At 40.4% G+C, this 21,714-nt stretch overlaps 1 protein-coding gene across 3 annotated transcripts; it reads right to left on the reverse strand.

Annotated features, from left to right (window-relative positions):
• Positions 1-2,585: 2,585 nt before the first annotated feature.
• LOC104935899 (ABC transporter F family member 4) lies at positions 2,586-17,740 on the reverse strand. 3 transcript variants are annotated; one of them, XM_027289827.1, is made up of 15 exons: positions 17,479-17,740; positions 16,340-16,395; positions 13,747-13,931; positions 13,493-13,659; positions 11,267-11,491; positions 10,242-10,382; positions 9,911-9,998; positions 7,627-7,679; positions 7,360-7,471; positions 6,314-7,027; positions 6,040-6,208; positions 5,212-5,555; positions 4,987-5,063; positions 4,229-4,270; positions 2,586-3,961 (listed from the first exon to the last, which is right to left on the reverse strand). In XM_027289827.1, the coding sequence occupies exons 1-14, from the start codon at positions 17,581-17,583 to the stop codon at positions 4,235-4,237; spliced, it is 2,472 nt and encodes an 823-aa protein (XP_027145628.1). In that variant the 5' UTR covers positions 17,584-17,740; the 3' UTR covers positions 2,586-3,961; positions 4,229-4,234. The 3 variants fall into 3 exon arrangements, with proteins under 3 accessions (XP_027145628.1, XP_027145627.1, XP_027145629.1); XM_027289826.1 differs by having other exon boundaries at positions 9,911-10,001; XM_027289828.1 differs by lacking the exon at positions 11,267-11,491 and having other exon boundaries at positions 9,911-10,001; positions 17,479-17,739.
• Positions 17,741-21,714: the final 3,974 nt, after the last annotated feature.

Genomic DNA, 21,714 nt, shown 5'->3' on the forward strand with positions numbered 1-21,714 from the left:
CTTCATATTTTATCCAGGATATCCAATTTCCTTTCAGTATAAACCTCTGACCTGTTTCTCGTCCCGAGCATCGATCATCTTTGGATTTTCTTGGAGTAGAACAGGTCAAAAAAAGTCTGAATTCTCTGAAAAATATGGCAGAATTTCCAGAAATGAAATCAGAATTTTGAGAAGGTCAGAATTTCCATGAAAAAAGGTCAGAATTCTCAGAAAAAAGTCAGAATTTTGAGAAAGAAAGTCAGAATTTTCAAGAAAAAAGTCAGAATTCTTAGGAAAAAAAGTCAGAATCCACTGAAAAATATGGCAGAATTTCCAGAAATAAAATCAGAATTTTAAGTTTAAAAATCTGAATTTTGAGAAAGAAAGTGAGAATTTTCATTAAAAAAAAGGTCAGAATTCTCAGAAAAAAGTCAGAATTTTCAGAAAGAAAGTGAGAATTTTCATGAAAAAAAGGTCAGAATTCTCAGAAAAAAGTCAGAATTTTCAGTAAAAAAAGGTCAGAATTTTTAGAAAAAAGTCAGAATTTTCAAGAAAAAAGTCAGAATTCTTAGGAAAAAAAGTCAGAATCCACTGAAAAATATGGCAGAATTTCCAGAAATAAAATCAGAATTTTAAGTTTAAAAATCTGAATTTTGAGAAAGAAAGTGAGAATTTTCATGAAAAAAAAGTGAGATTTTTCAGTAAAAAAAAGTCAGAATTTTCTTTAAAAAAGGTCAGAATTCTCAAGAAAAAAGTCAGATTTTTCAGTCAAAAAAGTCATAATTCTGCTTTTAAAAAAGCCAGAATTCTCTGAAAAATATGTCAGAATTTCCAGAAAAAAAGTCAGAACTTTTAGAAAAAAAGTCAGAATTTTCTGAAAGAAAGTGAGAATTTTCATGAAAAAAAGGTGAGAATTTTTAGAAAAAAGTCAGAATTTTCAGAAAAAAAGTCAGAATTTTCTGAAAGAAAGTGAGAATTTTCATGAAAAAAGAGATTTTTCAGTAAATAAGTCAGAATTTTGAGAAAGTAAGTGAGAATTTTCATGAAAAAAAGGTCAGAATTCTCAGAAAAAAGTCAGAATTTTCAGTAAAAAAGTCAGAATTTTCAGTAAAAAGTCAGAATTCTGAGGGAAAAAAAGTCAGAATTCTCTGAAAAATATGGCAGAATTTCCAGAAATAAAATCAGAATTTTAAGTTTAAAAATCAGAATTTTGAGAAAGTGAGAATTTTGAGAAAAAAAGGTCAAAAATTCTCAGAAAAAATATATAATAATTACATATAATCACACTGAGGAACATCATGTCTGCTGTTATTGTTCCTGTATCAGTTTCAGTTTCAGATCAGAGTGTCACTCAGTAATTGTGTTGTACTTTGTGTCCGTGTGGGCGCATTTATGCTGCGACGCTTCACTGTCAATCAGGAAACTCTGTAAATCACAGAGTTAAGGCGGAGCAGCCTTTTCTTCATTAAATATGATCCAGTTTCACCAAAATCGGTGAAATAGTTTTCAGTGTGGCATCAAAATGTCGGTTTAAAATGTTATTTTATGGTAGAAAAGTTACAAAATGTTGATTCAACTTTTTTCAGTTGCAGGTAAACAGAAAACTGTTTTTTTACCAGCCATAAAACGCCACCACACTCTACTTTACTAAAAATAATTACATAAAGTTTTGACTCTGAACTTTTTGAACTTCATATTTTATCCAGGATATCCAATTTCCTTTCAGTATAAACCTCTGACCTGTTTCTCGTCCCGAGCATCGATCATCTTTGGATTTTCTTGGAGTAGAACAGGTCAAATCTTCTTTAGTGTTCACCAGACAGGATATATTTTTTTATATCAGCAGTATAAAAAAAGTCTCAGAGGATTTTTAGAAATATCCCCCTTCTTACACTTCCTGTGGGAAACAGGCCGACACAGACACAGCTATACTTTTCAAAGCAGCGAGACCTAAGAGCATGAAGTAAAATGAGTATATGAATATGGTAATAAAGGAATATAAGACTGTATATTTAAACCATGAGCATATAAATGGAAACTTCATAACTTTGAGTACATAAAAGTAAAAAAAAGAAAAGTACAATACTGACTGCATTAACTCCAAACTTATGAGAAAGTGAGATGAGCTGAATATTTGCGCATCTAACTTTTTAAAACACGATTTTAGGGATTTGATTAGACCTGATGAAATATTTTTACGAGACAGAAAAACAATGTAAGTACCTACTGCAAACCAATGCTCAATTTTTAACATCGAACATCATTCAACCTTTTCTGAATCCTTATTTACCAAAAATTAAGTATAAGAAAACATTTATTTATTTGAAAGAAACACATCACACAGAAACCAGAAACATTTATTCATAAATATGTGCTGTCATGTGAATTTAGTTTAATTTCATGTCAAACCAAACTTATCTGTTAGCTTTTTTTCTGTGTACGATCAGCGCTATTAGAAAAATCCCCAGTAGTAATTTGGCTATTGACATGAAGAGTATCTACAAGTCAGAAAATGGTAATTATGATAATAACTGCCATGTGACATGAACGCTGCATGTGCATCAGATGAAGGTTAAACAGCAAAAATCACTGCAGCGACGAAAAAATGAAAGCTGTAACAGTTTTTTATTTTTTCACATGTTGGTTCAGGAACAGAAAAAAAAAGAAAATGCACGTAGTGAGACTCATTAATATTCCCCCCAAGCAACAGGAAGCTTTAATCAGATGCACAGTTACCAGCTCATGGGGATTATAAAGAAAAACAGCATGTAAACAACAAAACTCTGTAAACAAAACACAGAAAAACTGAATTTCACAGCTTCATGACCCAAAGAATAAACACAAAACTCAGAAACTACTTTTTCTTTTTTTACCTCAAACACAGAAAAATATCTAACTATGAATATAAGTTCATCAGAAATCTGTTTGAAATGTTTCACAGCTTGTTCCCTTAAACTGAGTTCTCACCGGTCGTACCCAGTGAACCAACAGAGGACGACGCTAACAATGAGACATTCAGAGTTCCTGAATTAGATTTCCAAGAAGAGATCTGATTATGAAAGTTTACCTCCATCATTTCTGTCACTGTTGATGTAGATGTAGATTCAAACTGCAGCTTAGGCTTAGGGTAGAGGTAGAGTAGCAGTAATGCTCAGGTCCCAAATTTGACATCAAACGTCTGCTCAGATTTGTAATTAGAGCTGAAACAATCAGTCAGCTGAAAGTAAGAAGAACTAACTCCAACAATTTGGATAATCAACCTCCAAACAGTCTCTGATTTTCCACTGCGAGGATTTTTCTTTGACTTTTGGTACTTTTTTTTTTTTTATTTTCACTCGGGCTCCGCACAATAAAAAGGCTTTTTCCTCATTTTGACACGTTTTTAATAAAAAATTCAGCATTTTATTGCCAAATCAGTCAAGTTAGGCTTTTGTAGTTGAATAAAAAGTTAAAGAAACGTAGAAAATAACTGATTTAACGTCGATGGAGCTTCCAGTTATAAAAAGAAAAGCTGTTACGAGGTAGAGCTACACCAATAAAATCAGCTGATTAGTGCCAATTAATGCAACACTGAAGGTCAGAGACTCCTTTGAAATGTTTAGTTTATTTCTTTTTTTTAAAAAGGGATGAAGATGAAGATTGTTTTTATATAAATCGGCCGATTTATCATATGAATTCTTCTTAAACCTCCAAATATCTAACTGACCTTGGTAGGAAGCTCACAGTGAGAAATGCTGTGTGAACATGACAACAGAATAATGTTTGCTCTGCTTTAAGAACACAAATGAAGTGTGAGTTGAACAGTTTTCACACTTTTAGAGCAAAAAGACGACGAAACATAAAAAAAACTAAACGTGATGATACTAAAAGTTTGTCTTTTCAGAGGAGGAGGAGGAAAGGCACAAACATTACGCAGAATGTCGGGTTGTTTTTTGGGGGTTTCAGGTCCAAGATACAAATCGTTCTCCACGGACGTTGACCACTGATGGAAAACAAACAGAAAATCCTCATTAGTCATCACTAAAACATGGAACAATGTGCTGCTTATTACACAGTTTTATTATTTTGTTTTTATTGTAAACCATCTCCGAAAAGTAATACTCCCCGAGGCTGCAGTAAACAGTCCACCTCAGCAAATGTTTTTAAACCTCCCAAACATCATCTCACTTAGAAAATACTCTGCTGTGCAGATCCAAATTTAATGGGTCTTAAATGTAATAAAACCTCATAAAGTCGAGATGAAACTTACCCAGATTTAATCAGCTGTGATCGTCTTTTTGGACTTCTTTTTCTGGAAAAATCAGAAAAGCAAAACATGTAAAATAACTGTGGTAAAAGTTTCATAACGCAGATTATTGTGTCAGAGTTTCTCTTGACAAAACGAAAGAACTTGCTCACACACGGTCATAAATTAAATAATCTGACCTGCTTTTCTGCTGCAGGCTCCAGAAAATTAACGACAGTTTGCTACAGTTTTCCCCCGACTGGAGCGATCAGTTCAAGATAAGTAGAATTGAGTTTATTTTACAAACATCGCTGTGCACAGCGACAGTCGAGTTTCAGAGGAAGTTTACGTAGGTGCTAAAAAACAACAAACTTTCCAGGATAAAATATTTCCAGGTGTTTTCCATGACTGGAAAACTCATCTCTAGTTTTCCAGGATGGATGGGAACCATAGATGTAGAGACCAATTCATGAGACCAGAGTCGAGATCAAACAATACTTAGTAGCTAATATTTACCAAATGTCTTCGTGTGAGATCAAAAAGATTTGACAGTTTAGTGATGTTCCTGGAGTTGTGGTCTTGAAATAAAAAAGTCCCAAGACCAAAAGCCCAAACCCTTAAACCACAACACTCATGAGAGTACGTGACTTTAAACTTTGTCGGGCCTCGTGAAGTAAACCACAACACATGCTCGAACACTTCTGTGGTCAAACACGAGGGAATCAAACCTCTGAAGTCTCGATTTGTTCGTGTCCTGTTTCAGCTGCGTCTGTGTTTGTTACCTTAGAAGCTGTTGGAGGAGTTTGTTCGTCCGCGGCCGCTTCTGTCTCCTCCAGTTTCTGCTTTAATCTGTTCTTCTCTGCAAACAGAACACAAACCTATCAGCGCACGGTGAAGCTCATGCATCATGTACGAGAAAGACGATTTAACGTGTACGTCCAAAATCAGAAATCTGAGAGTTTGGTTATCTGCAGAGGTTTGAGAAACTCGTTAAATTATCGCCTCACTCTTTTTCTTCGCAGGCTCAGCTGAGCTCACAGTGACGGGAGTTGGCTCTTCCTCTTTTCCAGCCTTCATCTTCTTCTTTTTCTTCTTCTTCGCCTCCTTTGAAGGTGCAGACGAGTCAACTTCGGAAGGCTCGGCGCTCACCACGCCGCTTCCACCGTCGTCCTCTGCCGCCAAGCTCTTCTTCTTTTTCTTCTTGGGCGGCTGGTTTTCCTTTGAGGAGTTCTCCTCTAGTTCGGCGTTCGTCTTTTTCTTCTTCTTTGGTGCGTCGTCGTCCCCGGGTTGAGGTCTTTTGGCTGGTTTTGGTCGAGGCGTCTCCTCTGCTGCCTCCTGGGTCTGTTTTCGTCTGAAAAACAGTAAATGTTTGCTTCAGATTGAGTCATTCAGACACTTCTCTAAGGCAAATAGCAGAATGATACAGTGCTAACAAAGCATGGAGACTATAAACTGCCTAAATATGATGTCTGATATTCTGTCACTAAATAAAACATGCATTTCTTTCTGTCTGTGTGATCAGAAGAAGCTGCAGCACAGTGAAGGTGTTTCACTGTGACGGGGTAGTTACAGCTTCAGCCTACACCTTCTTTATAAAGCGTCTCTCTGGTCTACCGGCCACTCGAAGCTCTTTCACATCACTTGTCACATTCACACGCTGATGGAAAAGGCTGCGATGCAGTCAGGCGTTACGTGTCATGCATCAGGAGCCTGCAGCCCACCTGAGCCCCCGCCGCTCTGCAGAAACCTCCTAATGCTGTTATTTCATTAACTTGTAGTTATAACCATGCACACACACACACACATCAGAGTAGTAATAACAGTTTGAAGCTGACTTCTTTTTGCCTGTGAGCTTCTTGCTTCCTGCGGAGGTTTGTCCTGAAGCCATGCTGCTGCTCTTCTTCATCGTTTCCTCTTTTCTCTGGAGTCTCAGTCTCTTCTTCAGGCTGAGCTTCTTCCTCAGGCGTCTCTTCTTGGCTGAGGAGAGCTGAGCGGCGGTTTCATCTGAAGGAGACGAGAAACACTTTATGAAAACACAACGAGAGACGGAGACGGAACATTTCAGCTGATGTTTTCTGTCACATTCTGAGCTCAGGTGTGTTTTCCTACCTGTGGCATCAGGAGTCTTTTCTGTGTCTTTGTCGCCCTCTGCTGGTTTTTCATCAGACTGCACCTCCACTGTTTCTTGTCCTCCCTCCTTTTTCCTCTTTTTCTTCTTCTTCTTTTTCTCCTCCGTTGCCTCCGCCGAACTCACAAGATTCTCCACCACCTCCTCCACCTCCACCTCCACCTCCACAGCCTCGCTCTGCTCCTCTTCCACCTCTCTAATCTTTTTGATTTTGTTTTCCGAAGGAGTCACAGGAGCGTCCTCGTCTCTCTCCTCCGCTTCATCTCTCTCCCTTTTTCTTTTCTTTGCCTTCTTCTTCTTCTTTGATGGAGTGGTCTGAGACACGTCCTCTTCCTGCTCCTCCTCCTCCTCCTCCTCCACCACCACCTCCTCTTCCTCCTCTTTCTTCTGATCCTCCTCCACGACCTCTTCCGGTCTCTTTTTGTCTTTCTTTTTCTTCCTGGCCGTCTTGGGGGAAAGAGGAGTGTCACTTTGTGTATCTGTGACGGATGTGTCTGTGCTCGCCGTCTCTACGCCCTCTTTGTTCTTCTTTTTCTTCTTCTTTGGTGTTTTGGCATCTTTGCACGACTCGGGCGCTTCCTCGGGGAGCTCTGGGTTTGTTTCTTGCTCGGCTGCTTCACCGCCTTCGACTATGTTGAGGATGATGGAGACCTCCGGGTCGACTCGTTCTTCTGCCGCCGCCACGGTCACATTTTCTACAACAGAACATTTATTGTTTCTTTCTTTACGTTTTTGAAAACAGCAGCAGGCACAAACAAACAGAAAAACACGTACAAATCATCTTTTTACTTATTAGATATATATTTACTCCTTATGTTTAGAAGAGAAATATAAATAGAAAAAATTACAACCAACTTTTCACAATAATTTTACAGTAATAAATCTGCAACCACATAGAAACTTTTAATAAGTTGTAATAGTTGAAAATTTATTCAGCCTATTGAAGATTTAAGATTTTAAAAGAAGTTTAATTTGGTACATGAATATGTGAAAAGGTTGGTTGTAATATTGAATGTTCATCGTGTACCAGCGTCAGTGATGGCGAGCTCCGTCGTGCTGCTTTGCTCCTCTGCAGTCGTCGTCGTCTCCGTTTCTTCTTCAGGCTTCAGAGGAGGCGTGAGGTCGCTGTCCTCTGTCGACTGAGTGAACACACAGACAGAAACAACATTTAATAAAAAACATGATACCGTTACCATTAAAGTGATATCTATACCAACAGGTACAGGTTCGATGTCTGCTTGTGAGTCTGACTCTCACAACAACAACAATCCCTCTGAAATATGTTCCGTGGTACCTTTGATTCATCCTCCTCTTCTTTCTCCTCTTTTGGATTTTCAGAGTCGGGCTCTGAAAAAAGATGAAAACACTTTAAAATCAAACATAACATCCTTTATAACCCTTCATCCACACTACTTATTTAAATAAAATGATTCTGAATATGTTCTGCATGTTTCATCTTTCATTAGATAAATAAAGACTCTGGCTGTCTTTGCTGGCCGCTCTGTGAGGATGCATAACGCAGGACAACATGCTCACAATGACCATGCTGATATTCCTCTGCCCTCAGCGGGCGTAGTGTTTGTCTGCATGCTGAGGCTGATATAGGAACAGCAGGAGTGTTTGATTTAAAGTTGGTGCGACATGAGAAGTCTGATGTTTGACGTAACACGACCTCGTGGTGACAGAACAAACTGAAGCGTCTCCAGTTTTCAGTGAGTTTTCAAACATCCGTCCATTCTCTAAATGTTGGATTTCTGTCTGATATATTTCCCCAGCAACAAAAGCACAGGTGGAACTATTTAATGATCAGTCAGTTATTAGTCATGTTCTTAGTTACATCAGAGCTGAGAAGAAATCCGTTGAACTTTGGTTACTTTGGCATGAATCATGAATTCATTTCAGAGTAGTTAGTGATCACTTTATTCTGCTTAACAAGCTCCGACAAGCAGAAAAGAAAAAGACTCATTTGAAGAGTTAAACAAGTGACTGACGCTGTGGAAAACTCACTGAACGGACCTGCCAGAGCCGTTTCTCCGAGCTTTTGGCAGAAATCCTTCAAAGTCTTCACAAGCTCTGGCGTTGACTCCGAGTCCCTGCAGGTGAAATCTTCAATTTTATGTATTACTTTTCTTTTCTGTTCCCTTTCCTCTACAAATAAAAACGAGACGATCCAAAAGTTCTGCTTTCAAGCGGCGAGAGTCAAAGCGCTGCCAGTGAAAAAGGAAATGTTTCTGTTTCCACTAAAGAAAATGGAAAAAATAAAATAAATGAATTGCAGCAGTGAGGCAACAACTTCATGTGTGATTCACTTTTGGAGCTTTCAAGATCGATTTCTCCGGGATAAAGTCGTTCCAGTAAAGTTATGTTCACAGTGGATTATCCGGGACACAGTTTCATGTAAGACGTGTTGCCGTTGACATTTTTAAATGTTTTACACGTGTGAGAAGCACAAATGGAATTCCATTCACCTCCATCGTGTCGGGGTGAAGGCCGAAAACTCAGAAACAAAAACAAAAAAAAATCAAAACATGAGTGAAAAATGTTTTTAAAGGATGTGGGGAGAGAGCAGACTTTTTTTTTTTCCAGGTGTTCTTCAGGGAAATTCCTGGACTGACTCCCCGTTTTAGACTGGGACTGAGGCCACAGGAAACACTATTTACAGAATATGGCAGGGCGATGATTTCATTAGTGAACATTCACCTGAAAATAAGAATCTTTGTGGTTTTGTTGCCTCAGAATGAGACTTTTACATGTTTACATGTTGAACCATGTCTCTAGAGAAACTTTGGGTACGGTCGAATAGTCAAAAGTCTTTTCCTAAACACTTTTCCTTGACCTCATGACGTTTTCCATCAAAGATGTGAAGGAGAAGCTGCTCTTACACTAAGACTACGTCATGATGCGACGGCGAATGTTACTGACGTGATCTGTGGTAAAACTACAAAGTCCAGAAGATGGACTACAAAACACTCATTTGAGATACTTCCTAGATACTCCAACAGCAAATATAAACGTGGACAACCCCGTGAAACATATCACGTCTTTATCAACGTCTGGATTCAAATAATAAATGAATATTGTCACAGAAGTCTGCATCAGCTCCTTTCCTTTCCTAAAGGATGGTCCGATGTATCCTATGCTGAAGGACATAATAAAGGAAGCACTGAAGCTTAACAGCTCTTATCATAGCGGCTACGTTAATACTTTCATTTCACTTAGTGAGGAACCTTCCTAAGACTATTCGACTCTCGATCGGGTTGTCTCATGTGACAGTAAACTAAAAGCAACAAAAGCCTATTAGAACTAACTAAACAAGCCTGATACTTTCTGATTGTCAAGCGTTATGTCTGTGTTTCAGAATAAATGACCACTCTGATCTGGGATTCATCTGAAGCTTTGAAATCTCCTGCAGAGGCTGTAAAAATAAACAAGGCGGTCAGTGCGCCGGCGCCCTCTGAGCCTCTGTCTTCACAACAGCTTGTGATTCTCGTCGGTGCAGTGAGAAAGAGACGGAAAAGATGCCATACATAACACGTAAAGAACAACCTGCTCGTCGGACGCTTATTGGTCGGTCGTACCTGCGAGGGGCGGGGCTTCGGCCTCTGCCGGCTCGTCGTTGGTCTCCTGAGCCGTCGGCTCCGACGTGCTGGGCTCGTCCTGGCTGAGCTGCTGCAGGAGGGAATCAACAGGTCAACAACAAGCTCCAGCAGCAGACGTGAAGAGTTTCTCGTCATCATCTGCTTCAGTTTTGTTTAATTTAAGCTTCTTTTTAAAATTCACATTCACGATCGGATCATTTCTAATCAGTGGAAACAACAAAAAGCTGCAATTTGATTAAAGCGACATGGACGAGAACTAAGAGATGATGAATTTGCATGAATACTAATGAAATCTCAAAAGTAGAAGCACCTCTGCAGCTCCGCCTTCCTCATCTTCTGCCTCCTGAGTGGAGGAAGGTGCGGCCTCCGTTTGACTGACAGCTGTCTGTTCGGATGCAGAGGTTTCATCTGTGACCTTCACCTGGATCACATCTGTGGCTGCTTCGCTCTCCTGAGGAAGGAAAGACGACAAATTTAAGCTCGTAGGGCAACAAACGGAACATCAGCCAGATTATCTGAGACTGCAGGAAAATGTTACAGCATGTGTGAAGACTGGACGTTGGAGTTTTCTCTTGAATCAGCTGATCTAACCGTCCTGTTTTGTTTACAACCTGCCACATTTGCAGATCTAAGACAGGAGTGAAATGAAATAAACTAGAATAAATCTTTGCGATGCACGTGCAGACAGCAAAGTTTAACACTGCAGACAAACGGCATCCTTGTGCGAAGAAGACTGAGAATTATGTTTTCCTAATTTAGCGTGCAGCCCAGCTGCAGTTAATGACAACTGGTACCAAGCAGCCAGCAACAAGTACGGTGACATTTAATACCAACCCTCCACATGCCAGAGTATTTAAAAAAAAAAACCCTCCTGACTCAGCAAAGGAGTGCTCGCAGTGTTTCCTACTGGAAAACTAAACGGCACAAACAATGCACCTCTGCCACAGTCACAATTCTCTGTGAAATCAGTTTCAGATGTGCAGGGAAGGGTTCGAGGCTCGGGATCCGAGCCAGGAATCAAACCAGTGCTTCTGTTTTCATGGGCTGCGGTTGAAAGTGATTAACATTTCTTCTTGCTCATTGCTGTAAACAGTGCGAGGACACGAGAGGATCCACCAAAGCCCTGAGTGATAAATAAAGATATTAAATATTTTAAGTGTCACAGGGATATCTGCTCCTGAAAAATAAAAAACAGAGCAGAGAAATCTGAGGCAGGTAGGTCGACTGATAACTGAAAATCTTGGCAGCATTTTGAAGTAGAAAAACGTTTTAATCTTTGTTCGAGGGAGGATCTTACATAACCGCATACTTTGGATTCAGCCTCGGGTCACAAACCTGCTTCAGCCCATCGCCGTCCTCTTTATGCTCCTCACCCCTCTCGCTGTCTAAACCGCTCGGATCAGGCTGAGCTGCGAGCTGATCCTCGGCCTGATCGCAGGCAGCTTGTCTGGGGTCGACCTGTCCCGAATCGCCCGGGGTCGGCTCGACCGCCGCCTCCTCAGCGTCTGAGGAGCTTTCTGCCTTGTTGGGTACCTCGGCATGCACTTCAATAGGATCTGACTGCAAAATATGTACAAGTAGGCACTCTTAGAACTGCTAACAAGTCTGACAGATGTGACCCTGCGACATTTCCAGCAGTCGGAGAAGAATTCGGGGTCGAATTTAAGACTTTTGAGCATCTTTTTTACTGCTTCCTGTAATGTGATTTAAAAGAATAAGGCTGATTATTCCTACAGGAGCTGGAAAATAACTGCTCATGAAGCTTAAAGTCATTTTTTTTAAAAAGGCCCGACAACAGCTGGGTACAGGATACTCAAACAGGAGTGAATAATGCATTTGTCGAGGGCTCATTTGTGTTTTTACTCATTTTTGGACAGTGGAGCAGATACATCAGGCTTTGGACACACACACACACACACACACACACACACACATAACACTGTTAGTAAGATAAACTCATTCCCAGCTGAGCACTGTAAAACTATCCTAGAGAACGAGACAGATTTTGGACACATGACGTCAAACAGATTGTGTTACTCAGATTTAATGTGACCAACTGGATGTTGGAGAACAAAAAACACTGCCTGCTTTGAATCCTGCTCAGCAGAAACATCTTTGTTCTGTTAGAAGATGAAAATGAATAAATGAAAAAGACGTGCTCGTCTTTGCAACGAGAGCAAAATCTTAAAAAACGCGACTCACTCTGCTGTCGCACACGAAGCGAAGTAAACCGGAACCACAAAGAGACGTGAACACACAGAGTTTCTGTCCAAACAGCATTATCTGCTGCATCGCTGGGCCGACAGAAAAGAACAGAGACGACACACACACACACACACACACACACACACACACACACACACACACACACACACTTGAAATAACAAACGGGCAAACTAACAGATCCAGGACGGGGAGACATGAAATGTGTCTGTGTGTATTTCAGTGCCGTATAACAACACTGGAGCTACTGTCCATTTATCAGCACATTATTTCAGTGAATGGACGACAGCTATGTGACTGTGTGTGTGTGTGTGTGTGTGTGTGTGTGTGTGTGTGTGATTGAGAGCATGGTGGTTTCCTGTTGCTGCAGAAATATTCAAGACTCGTTTCTTTTTAGTCTGACTCCTCAGATCAAAGTTTATTTGATGCTCAGTGTGACCTCGTTCTTTTCCCAGATGTTTGTCACTTTATTTAATTCTCTTCTACTTCGTATCACGCGCGTGTGTTTTATATATCTTATCTTTAAAACTACATATCTCATTCACACATTCACACCTTCAGGAGTGATTTGGGGTTCAGTGTCTTGCCCATGGACACTTCGACATTCAGACTGGAGGATTGAACCGCCAATCATCTGATCAGTGGACGACCCGCTCTACCTCCACAGCCGCCCCTAAAACTTGTAGAAACTGTGACCTGCTCTCTTCATTGACAAGCGAAGTGAACCTGATGAAGTTCCACTTTCCCGCCTATAAACTGCCAACATACAGAGAAAATCAGGGATCCGGTTTTGGTCTGATCCTGATCGGAGTCCTTTAATGTTGGAAACCCGATCCGATGCTCACATTCATCTAAACGTTGATTCAAAATGTATCTGACACCCTGAAACAGCAACTGCAGCTACTAAACCTGATTTTCTCGTCTAGTCCAGACTGAAAACTTTAAAGTGTATGAGATTAAATTATCGATATGATGTGAATAAAAGTTTAAGGACGATGCAACGCCGTGAGGAAAGGATCTGCCTGTTTTCAGTCAGCCATAAAACATTCGTGGCATCTTTTAAAAGCAAACGTTGCCACGTTTTTTTTCCCACCATGAGGGTCTAAATGAAGGACGCCAACGTCAGTAAGGGTGCCAATCGCATCTCCTGGCAACAGCGGCCAACAGCTGCACTTTGTTGACTTTGAAGGACTGTGCAAGCAGCGCACGGAGCGAAAGAACAATAAGAAAAGTGTGAAGGGGAGAGGAGTACCGCCAGACTCCGGTTCAAACTCAGCGGCATGCTGAGAAGTGTCCTGAGAAGTATCAGCGTCATGTCTCGTGATGCTCTCTGCTCACCTCCTGCTCTGTTTTTGTTTCCTCCTCCTCCTCCATCTTCTTCTCCTCCGTCTTCTTTTCTTCCTCGCTGTCAGAGGAGTCGGAGCTCTCACCGTCTGCTTGTGTTGTTTTGGTTTCACCTTCAGGATTCAGCTGCTCAGACACCGCCTCAGCGTCCGTCACTGACTCTGAAGCAAAAAAAGAAAAAGAAAGAATGCAAATTAATTATCTAAACAAAACTAAACAGACTGAAACTTCTAAAAACAAACAGGTACCAGGTGGAGGTTTGGCGTCCACGTTGTTTTCTTCTGTGGTGTTGCAGGGTTTGACGTCCTTGCCCTCTCCTCCTCCTCCTCCTCCTTCTTCTTCGCTGGTGGCAGGCTCTGGTTTGATGCCCTCCTTCTTTAAACTCGTGGAGTCTTCAGTCTCCTGCTTGGCATCTTGAGCTAGAGAGCACAGCCTGCAGAACACAAACACACACATTTCATATCATTTGATTCAGAGAAAGTAATCACACACACACACACGCTATAATCAGATAATTGTTATTTAACATGATAAATCTTTGCCTTGTGACGTCCTGATCCGAGTCCTTTAATATTGAATATTTCTCAATAACTATAAAATCTGACACTAACATTTATTGGAAGTGTTGATCAAATATCTATTTCACACATTAAAATAAGGTGTAGATCTAAATCTGACATTCTTCAGGCGCGTCTTGATCCAAACACTGACAGCCATGATTGAAAACCTCAACAGCTTTGAACAGCTTAGATACAGATATGTGCTGAAAACGTGGGCGTTGTATTTTCAAATTTCACAGATTGTTCTTCTGAAAAGAAGCGAGTACCTTTTACCAGAAGTGTTGCGTTGTAGGTTAGTGTCAGCGTGTCCTAAGTCCATACTAATACTAATTCTCAGCAGGAAAACCAAGGGGAAACCAATTTTCGTTTCATCCCATGTTTACATGTGTTGTAATGACAATAAAAACTCCTTGAATCCTTGAAAATGGAGGAGCTTACAGCTGGAAAACTGTAAATTCAACTGTGGATTGAGGTGAAACGGCTCCAGAAAGATCCCGAAAAACAAAAATAAGTAATCAGACTTCAAATTTTTTTACTTCCTTTTGCAGGTTGATGCACAGTCTCGTGTCATTTCCTGCTACCATAAAGCAGCTCAGTATGCAGATGTTCTTGAATGCCAGCTGCTGAAACAGTGCAGCAGTTGTTCTCAAACATTTTCTGGCATGGACCGCCTTCAACACGCCACCGCAACCCAACAATTTTAATCAATCATTAACAATAAGAAGGGAATCAACCGTACACAACAGCACCAGCAAACCGACATAAATCATTCATCCGTGTTTTTGCTCTGGTCATCCACCCTCTGCAGTGTGTCCAGGCTCCTCCAGGGGGCTCCACCCCACAGTGTGTGAGAACCAGTACAGTATATTGTGACGATTAGGATGTAGTACACGATGTACCGGACACACAGCTGACGTGTTTTAAAGGTTTGTCTGTCCTCAAAGCGTTTAGCAGGTCGAGTTTAACCTGCAGGAGCTCGTCAGGTAACAGAATGAATTCCTGACGACGAGCGGGAACATGTTGAAAGAACATATTTACTCCAGAAAGTGACCAAATCATCCATCAGACAGGCCAAGAGTAACTGACGCCTGAACACGAGACGACGACAAACTCAAGGAGACTCTGAAATCTGTCAACGACCAGAGAAAATCTTTCCGACAGAGGAATGTGTTTGTGTTTTTGTGAGCGGAGGAAGAGTTAACTCGACCTGACAACACACGTGGACCAGACTCAAACGTGGGCTTCACACTTTCACCACAGGAAAGGCTCCAGAGACGAATGCCATCTTACCCCTGGACTGATCGCATCTTTCCAGGACAGTGTTTCCCCAAACACAGCTGTTCTGTCTTATATCTGGACGAGCCAACACAATTGTCACTGACTGGCTTTGATTTGTATTGTTTTAGTGTAAGATTCACAGACGTGAGATGAGGTCATTCATTCCATCATTTATCTGCGGCCCGTTTAATCCTTTCCAGGGTCGCAGGGATTTGAAGCCGAGCCTGGGACGCGCTGGGCAGAAGGCCAGACAGTAATTCACAGGGACACGGACACACACAGACTATTAGACGCATCCTGTTCAGAGAGACAGTTTGGAGTCCGACGACGACGATGATCGAATCATTTTAAAATCGAAACCACGACACATACAAGAAACTTTATGCTCCTGCACTGTTTAGCCAGATAAAAGATATTCCACGTGCTGTGCAGTCATGTTAGTTTGGATTTTGTTGACTTTGTTAACTTACATTTCTAAGCTACTAACTAAGCGAGTATAGCACACTGTCGACACGGCAGAGGTGCGAGGAGCAAGCACCTGGGAGCGGGAACGCCACGTCACGGAGAAAGTCGTGTGAGATCTCGTTTCTTTGAAGTTACATTACAACTCCGGTCATAAATTGGCAATAAAAAGTTATTAATAAGTAAAATGCTTCGAAATCTTTAAGACACCTTTAAAAAAAAAAAAGGTGCTACCGGTACCTAGACTAAAACAAATGGACGTCCGTGAACACAAATAAAGTTACATTTCGTGAACGTCAAGTGACGAGGTGAAGACAGAAATCGAGTTAGAGGATAAACAGATTTTATTTCGTTGGTTGAAACTCGGAATATTGATTTTGTTTTTACACTATCTAGTTATTTTAGTAATATTAGTAACGTATAAACTTCATTCATCGATCTGCAGAGTGACAAATCTGTGCAACACAACACACACACAGATGCAGTGACTTTATATTCGTTACACAACCGAGTCCAGAGATGTGCAACATTTCTGACTTACTTCATCCAGCCTGTGTAGATATCTTGTAGGTTGGAAGTCTCCTCTGGTGTCTCCAGCTGCACACACAAACACAAACATAAATAACCTCCATGAACAAGAGTGGGTTTGATGCCCTGAGCTATGATGATGTGGATAAAAAGGAGAGGGGTGGTGGAGGGGGTTAGAGAGGAAGCTGAAAGGAAAGAAGCAAATTTCCTGTGGTTCAGGAATGCTCGCACACGCATGATATTAAAATTAAAAACAACTGAGACGCCTTTTATGGCCATTTTTCTCTATTATGGTCCTCCTAAAAACTCTGTCAGCAACTTTTAACTGTGATATTTTTAAGCAGAGGAGCCTGAAACGCGACACGCGTGAGTGACCGAAGCTCAAATTTCGCTCCGAGGAGACGTGAGAAATAACAAAAGTTGTAATCTTAGTGCAAGAAAAACACAATTAAAGTTACATTTTGTTGGATGCATTAATAAAAAAACAACAACTACTTTACAACTCTTGCGGCAGAACAACAAGATTTGGGAGAAAATATTGAAGAATTGTGCATCATGACTGTGCATATTTATTCTGGACATATTAAAGCTGCATCAGCAATTATGATTTTTGATTAATTTGGTTTAAAACGCACCAGAAAACAGTGAAAAATGTTCGTACAGTTACCTAAAAATGACCCAACTGTTTATTAATTATCAATATCATAGCTGCTCGTGGCTTAATCGAGTAATCGCTGCAGCTTTTGGACATTTAAATTTAAAAAAATGACAACTTTTGTCAGTAAAGAAGATGAAAATGTGAGCAGGGTGGGTGTCAGTGTGCAGCAGGAGGCCTGCAGCAGGGCTGTTTCTTTTTCCTTTTTCTTTTTTTACGACCATGCAGCTCCTGTAACAAAATGTTCTCTTCCTCCAGGAGGCCTGAACAAGGAGCCACCATGTGCTGACACACTGACTACAGCTGCAAGCTGCCTGACAGCAGCAATGCTGCATATATAACACTGAAATCACATTTATATTTAATGCAGCCTCTTATATAACATGCAACACAGCTGTAAACAGCTGTAAAATCATCAATGTGATCAACAGTTATTAGAAAAACAGAGGTGAGCTCAGTCAGGTCGTGCATGTTGCAGATTCAGAGTAACTTCTTACCTGGGTAACGTGTTTTTCCAGCACCTTGGCTGCCTTCTTGTAGCCGTTCACCTTCAGGTGCTGGTAGATGAGGAACAGCAGAGCTTCGTCCTCCTCTGGGGCCATGCTGGACCGACTGGACTGGACTGGACCGGACTGAGGACCGGGGACAAACACTGGGAATATTATTGAGGAGTTATTAACAGTTCACTTCATGCTCGCTATGCAGCGTGCGGCCATGAGCGTGACGACGCCCCCCTTCGAAATGCATCATGGGAAGTGGAGTTTGTTTTTTTTAAAGGGCTCAAAGCAGCTTCTGTAAACATGAAGTCAAATGAAAAATATTAGGCCTATTAAAAACAGAGTTTGGGATTAATCTACAATTATATGTCTATTTTAGTATATTTTATATTCTATTTATAGTATTATTGTATTTTATTCTTATGTAGTGCTGTTCCTCTTGTCCAACTAATTTCATTGTATTGTTGACCCTGCACATGATAAATAAACCTGGAGCTAATTGTTTATCCATAATTAAAGCTAAACTTTCTTTAAATGACTTCAGTTTGTTGAGTTTCTTCCTATACATCCATCTTATTATATCTCTGTTTATTGGTTTAATCAGAGATTTGTGAAGCAACAAACAATATACCACCAAAAAAGTAGATTAATTGTAAAAATTAAGAGTTTAAAAGTATCATTCAGTCATTCTGTTAGATAGATAGATAGATAGATAGATAGATAGATAGATAGATAGATAGATAGATAGATAGATAGATAGATAGATAGATAGATAGATTAGAATAAAAAAATAAGAATAAAAAAATACAAAGAACAAACTATACATAATAAAATGTCAAAATAGCAATCGTAAATAAAATATATTGTACAAAAGTATATACAGTAAATTGGCAGTGTTGATTTAGTGCAAAGTAAGAAAGGAGAGATGTGCAGTGACTGTAAATTATGACCTGAGTTTGTTATTATACAGTGTGACGGCATGTGGCAGGAAGTTAATTAATGGACTTTTAACGTATAATAGGATTTTTGTCATTGATAATCCACCATTCACCATATGGAAGACCATTTTGGCCAAGAAAAGAAGAAAAAATTCACCATATGGAAGACCATTTTGGCCAAGAAAAGAAGAAAAAATGACCTCGATAAAGTCTCATTAGATGAGGTGAACTAACTAAACTAAACTATATTTATATGGGACAGACCGACTCAACACTACAAGTACAACCTTTAAAGTACAAACACTAAAAGAAGATTTCAAAGTAATCTTGTGGCTCTCTGAGCATTCTCAGCGTGTTGTGTGCTGTGCATCTGTGTTGAATTAAGTCAACGTCTTGGATATAAGTTCATGTAAAAGTGGCTAAAACGAGTGAGCGATTATATTTTCATAAAAAGCAGAGCACGGTAGACAAATGAGGTGGTTTTCCTGCAGAGTCAGTTCCGTTATCTGCACGGCTCATGACAGTTTGGCAGACGCTTGGCGATCTTTCCATCAGGGAACTCTGTAAATCACCTCAGCAGTGTAATGTTATACTGTGTTGATTTCTGGGGCTGTGTTCCAAACCCGGTCCGGTCCAGCTGCTGAGCCGGCTTCTGTCGCCTGCTAAAGGCAGATTCAGTGAGCGGCACGCCGAATGACGCCTGGTCATTTGAACATGGGGACTTATGGAGACTGACTCACTTCTGGAGCCAGCCTCAGGTGGACGTTTGAGGAACTGCATGTTTTCTGGCTTCAGAGGTCGCCTCTCGGTCCAGCGTAGTAATCTTGTGTCTCTGTGATCAGATTCTGGTTTTTAAAAACTTGGAGTTTCTGGCTGTTTTATACACAAACAGCTGCACTGCAGAGATTGGAGAGGAGAATTCAGCTTTAAGGTTAAATGTTCACATTCATTTTCTCTGCTCGGTTTGAGCTGCACAAAGACTTTGTAAACACTGCAGAAATGTTGCAGCTGGATCCTCGGGCGGTGCTTTTATTTTGAAAGTTCAAAAACAGTTGTTCCTAATTATGACTGTTTTAAAAAACGATGATGGATGGATGGAAGAATCTCTGTGATGGATGACTGACGGGGGTTATTTCAAACACTTCAGTGTAAACTGAAAGAATGAAACGTCCCAGTGCTGGTGAAAGGATATTTCTAAGACCGTTTAAGGCCTGACTGTTCCGATTTAGTCAAACTATTTATCTTTATTTGAAACTACAGTCGGCCGGCGGTTCATGCCGCTCCAAGTATCCACCAAACAAACAGGGGGGGTGGTGTGATTTATCAAAGCATGATTCACTGGCAGTGAGCAATACATGCAGGAATGTTGCCAGGCATTGTAGCTCCTCAGAAACAGTTGTTCATCCCTGCAATACTTAAAACACACAATTTTAACCCTTAAATGGACTTAATATGTACTCATTTAAATCCCAAGGAGTTTATACATGGATGTTAAAGGCATGTTCCTCTAATGTCCACTTGAGGCTGGCTCCAGAAGTGAGTCAGTCTCCATAAGTCCCCATGTTAGACAGCAGAAATAAACATGTTTACAGCCTGGTACAAAAAACAGTTTTGGTCTCTGTAGCTAATTTCCCCGTTCATGACAACTGTACTGAGGGTGAATTTATATACAACTCACCTGTTCAGATTATATTAAGGCTTAAAGTTATGCAGGATTATTAGCGTGGACGTTTTGATTGACAGGTGGTCGTCGTCACAGGTGGCTTGTTTGTTTGTTGTCAGCTCCACTTTGGATGATTACAACAATATTTGAGAGAACTTTGAACGCCCTACGACATAATCTCTATGTATTTTATACATTTAAAGGTCCAGTGTGTAGAGTTTAGTTGCATCTGTCGCATTGCGATCTCCTCACATCACTCTCACCTCCTTAGTGTAAAGGAGAAACAACACTTTAAGGACTCTGTTGTACCATAGAAACACGGCGGCCTTCATGACAGAGGACCCGCTCCCACTGTAGATACAAAAGGATCATTTTTAAGGAACAAAAACCAAAAAGATTTTTATTTTTAGGTGATTAATCATGCATGAAAACAAAGTTATGAATATTATATTTTATATTTGGGTTATTATGGAAATGAAGTCCCCAAATCTGACACACTGCACCTTTAATATACAAAAATGTTTAATAAATAAATAGAGTTTCTGTGGACTGACTCCTCATTAACATGTTCTAAATGTTGATCATGTGTGTGTTCATTCTTTGGATCATCAGTGCTTTAATGTCCTAATTAATCTGCTTTATTTCCTGTGTCTGGATGACTTGATGCTCTCTCTCTCTCTGCATCTGTACAGTAACGTTTCGTTGCGTAAAGACACATTCCTGACTCAGTGTGGAGCGCCAGCTGGCTGCTCCGCGTGTTTACCCGTCCAGCCTGCGCGCACACACACACGCACACACACACGCACACACACGCACACACACACACACACACACACACACACTGCTCGGTGTGATGTTCTGTCCGCGGTCACACAACCACGACCCGGGGGAAGTGTGTGTGTGTGTGTGTGTGTGTGTGTGTGTGTGTGTGTGTGTGTGTGTGTGTGTGTGACGATGGAAATAACGTGACACTAGAAGCAAATTAAAGTAACCGTTAAACGAGCGGTGTTTAAATGGCTGGGGGGCTTTATCGCCGCTCTCCCGGTGTCAAGTTAGACGAATAACACGCAGGACGGAGGATGTTTACCCTTTAAAATAAAACTGTGAAGCTGAAGGCAGAAATAAATAAATAAATAATAATAATAATAATAACCATAATAATAATAATCATACTAATAATAAAGCAGGAGTGTCCAGGCTTATTTTAAAGAGGGACAGGTTTGACAATGTGAAGATGAAAGAATGACCAATAAAAGTTATTTACACTGTCACAATTATTATTTTTTTTAAATGACAGTGTAACCAAACCTAAACCAATCAGATGTGAACAAATCTAAAACCAGTTCTTTCCTGACAATCCTAGCAGGCCATAAATAATATATTATAATAATGAAGCTGTGGGCCGCATGAAATCTAAACGCGGGCTGTGACTGGCCCCCGGGCCGTACTTTGGACATCCCTGGAGACAATCTCTCTATTAGTTTACTGATGTTACAATAAAGTGGAAGCAAAGCTGTAAAAAATGTCTGTCTGTCTATCTATCTATCTATCTATCTATCTGTCTGTCTGTCTGTCTATTTATCTATTTGTCTGTCTGTCTGTCTGTCTATTTATCTATTTGTCTGTCTGTCTGTC

The sequence above is a fragment of the Larimichthys crocea genome, chromosome II (assembly GCF_000972845.2).
Source record: "Larimichthys crocea isolate SSNF chromosome II, L_crocea_2.0, whole genome shotgun sequence".
Lineage (NCBI taxonomy): Eukaryota > Metazoa > Chordata > Actinopteri > Sciaenidae > Larimichthys > Larimichthys crocea.

Excerpts from the sequence above, each read along its gene's own strand:
- LOC104935899 (XM_027289826.1), bottom strand. The coding sequence starts at position 17,583 with ATGGCCCCAGAGGAGGACGAAGCTCTGCTGTTCCTCATCTACCAGCAC. Across the intron at positions 10,383-11,266 it reads ACGGCGATGGGCTGAAGCAG|GAGAGCGAAGCAGCCACAGA; the intron begins GTTTGTGACCCG and ends TTCCTTCCTCAG. Across the intron at positions 4,271-4,986 it reads CTCCTCCAACAGCTTCTAAG|AAAAAGAAGTCCAAAAAGAC; the intron begins GTAACAAACACA and ends TGATTTTTCCAG.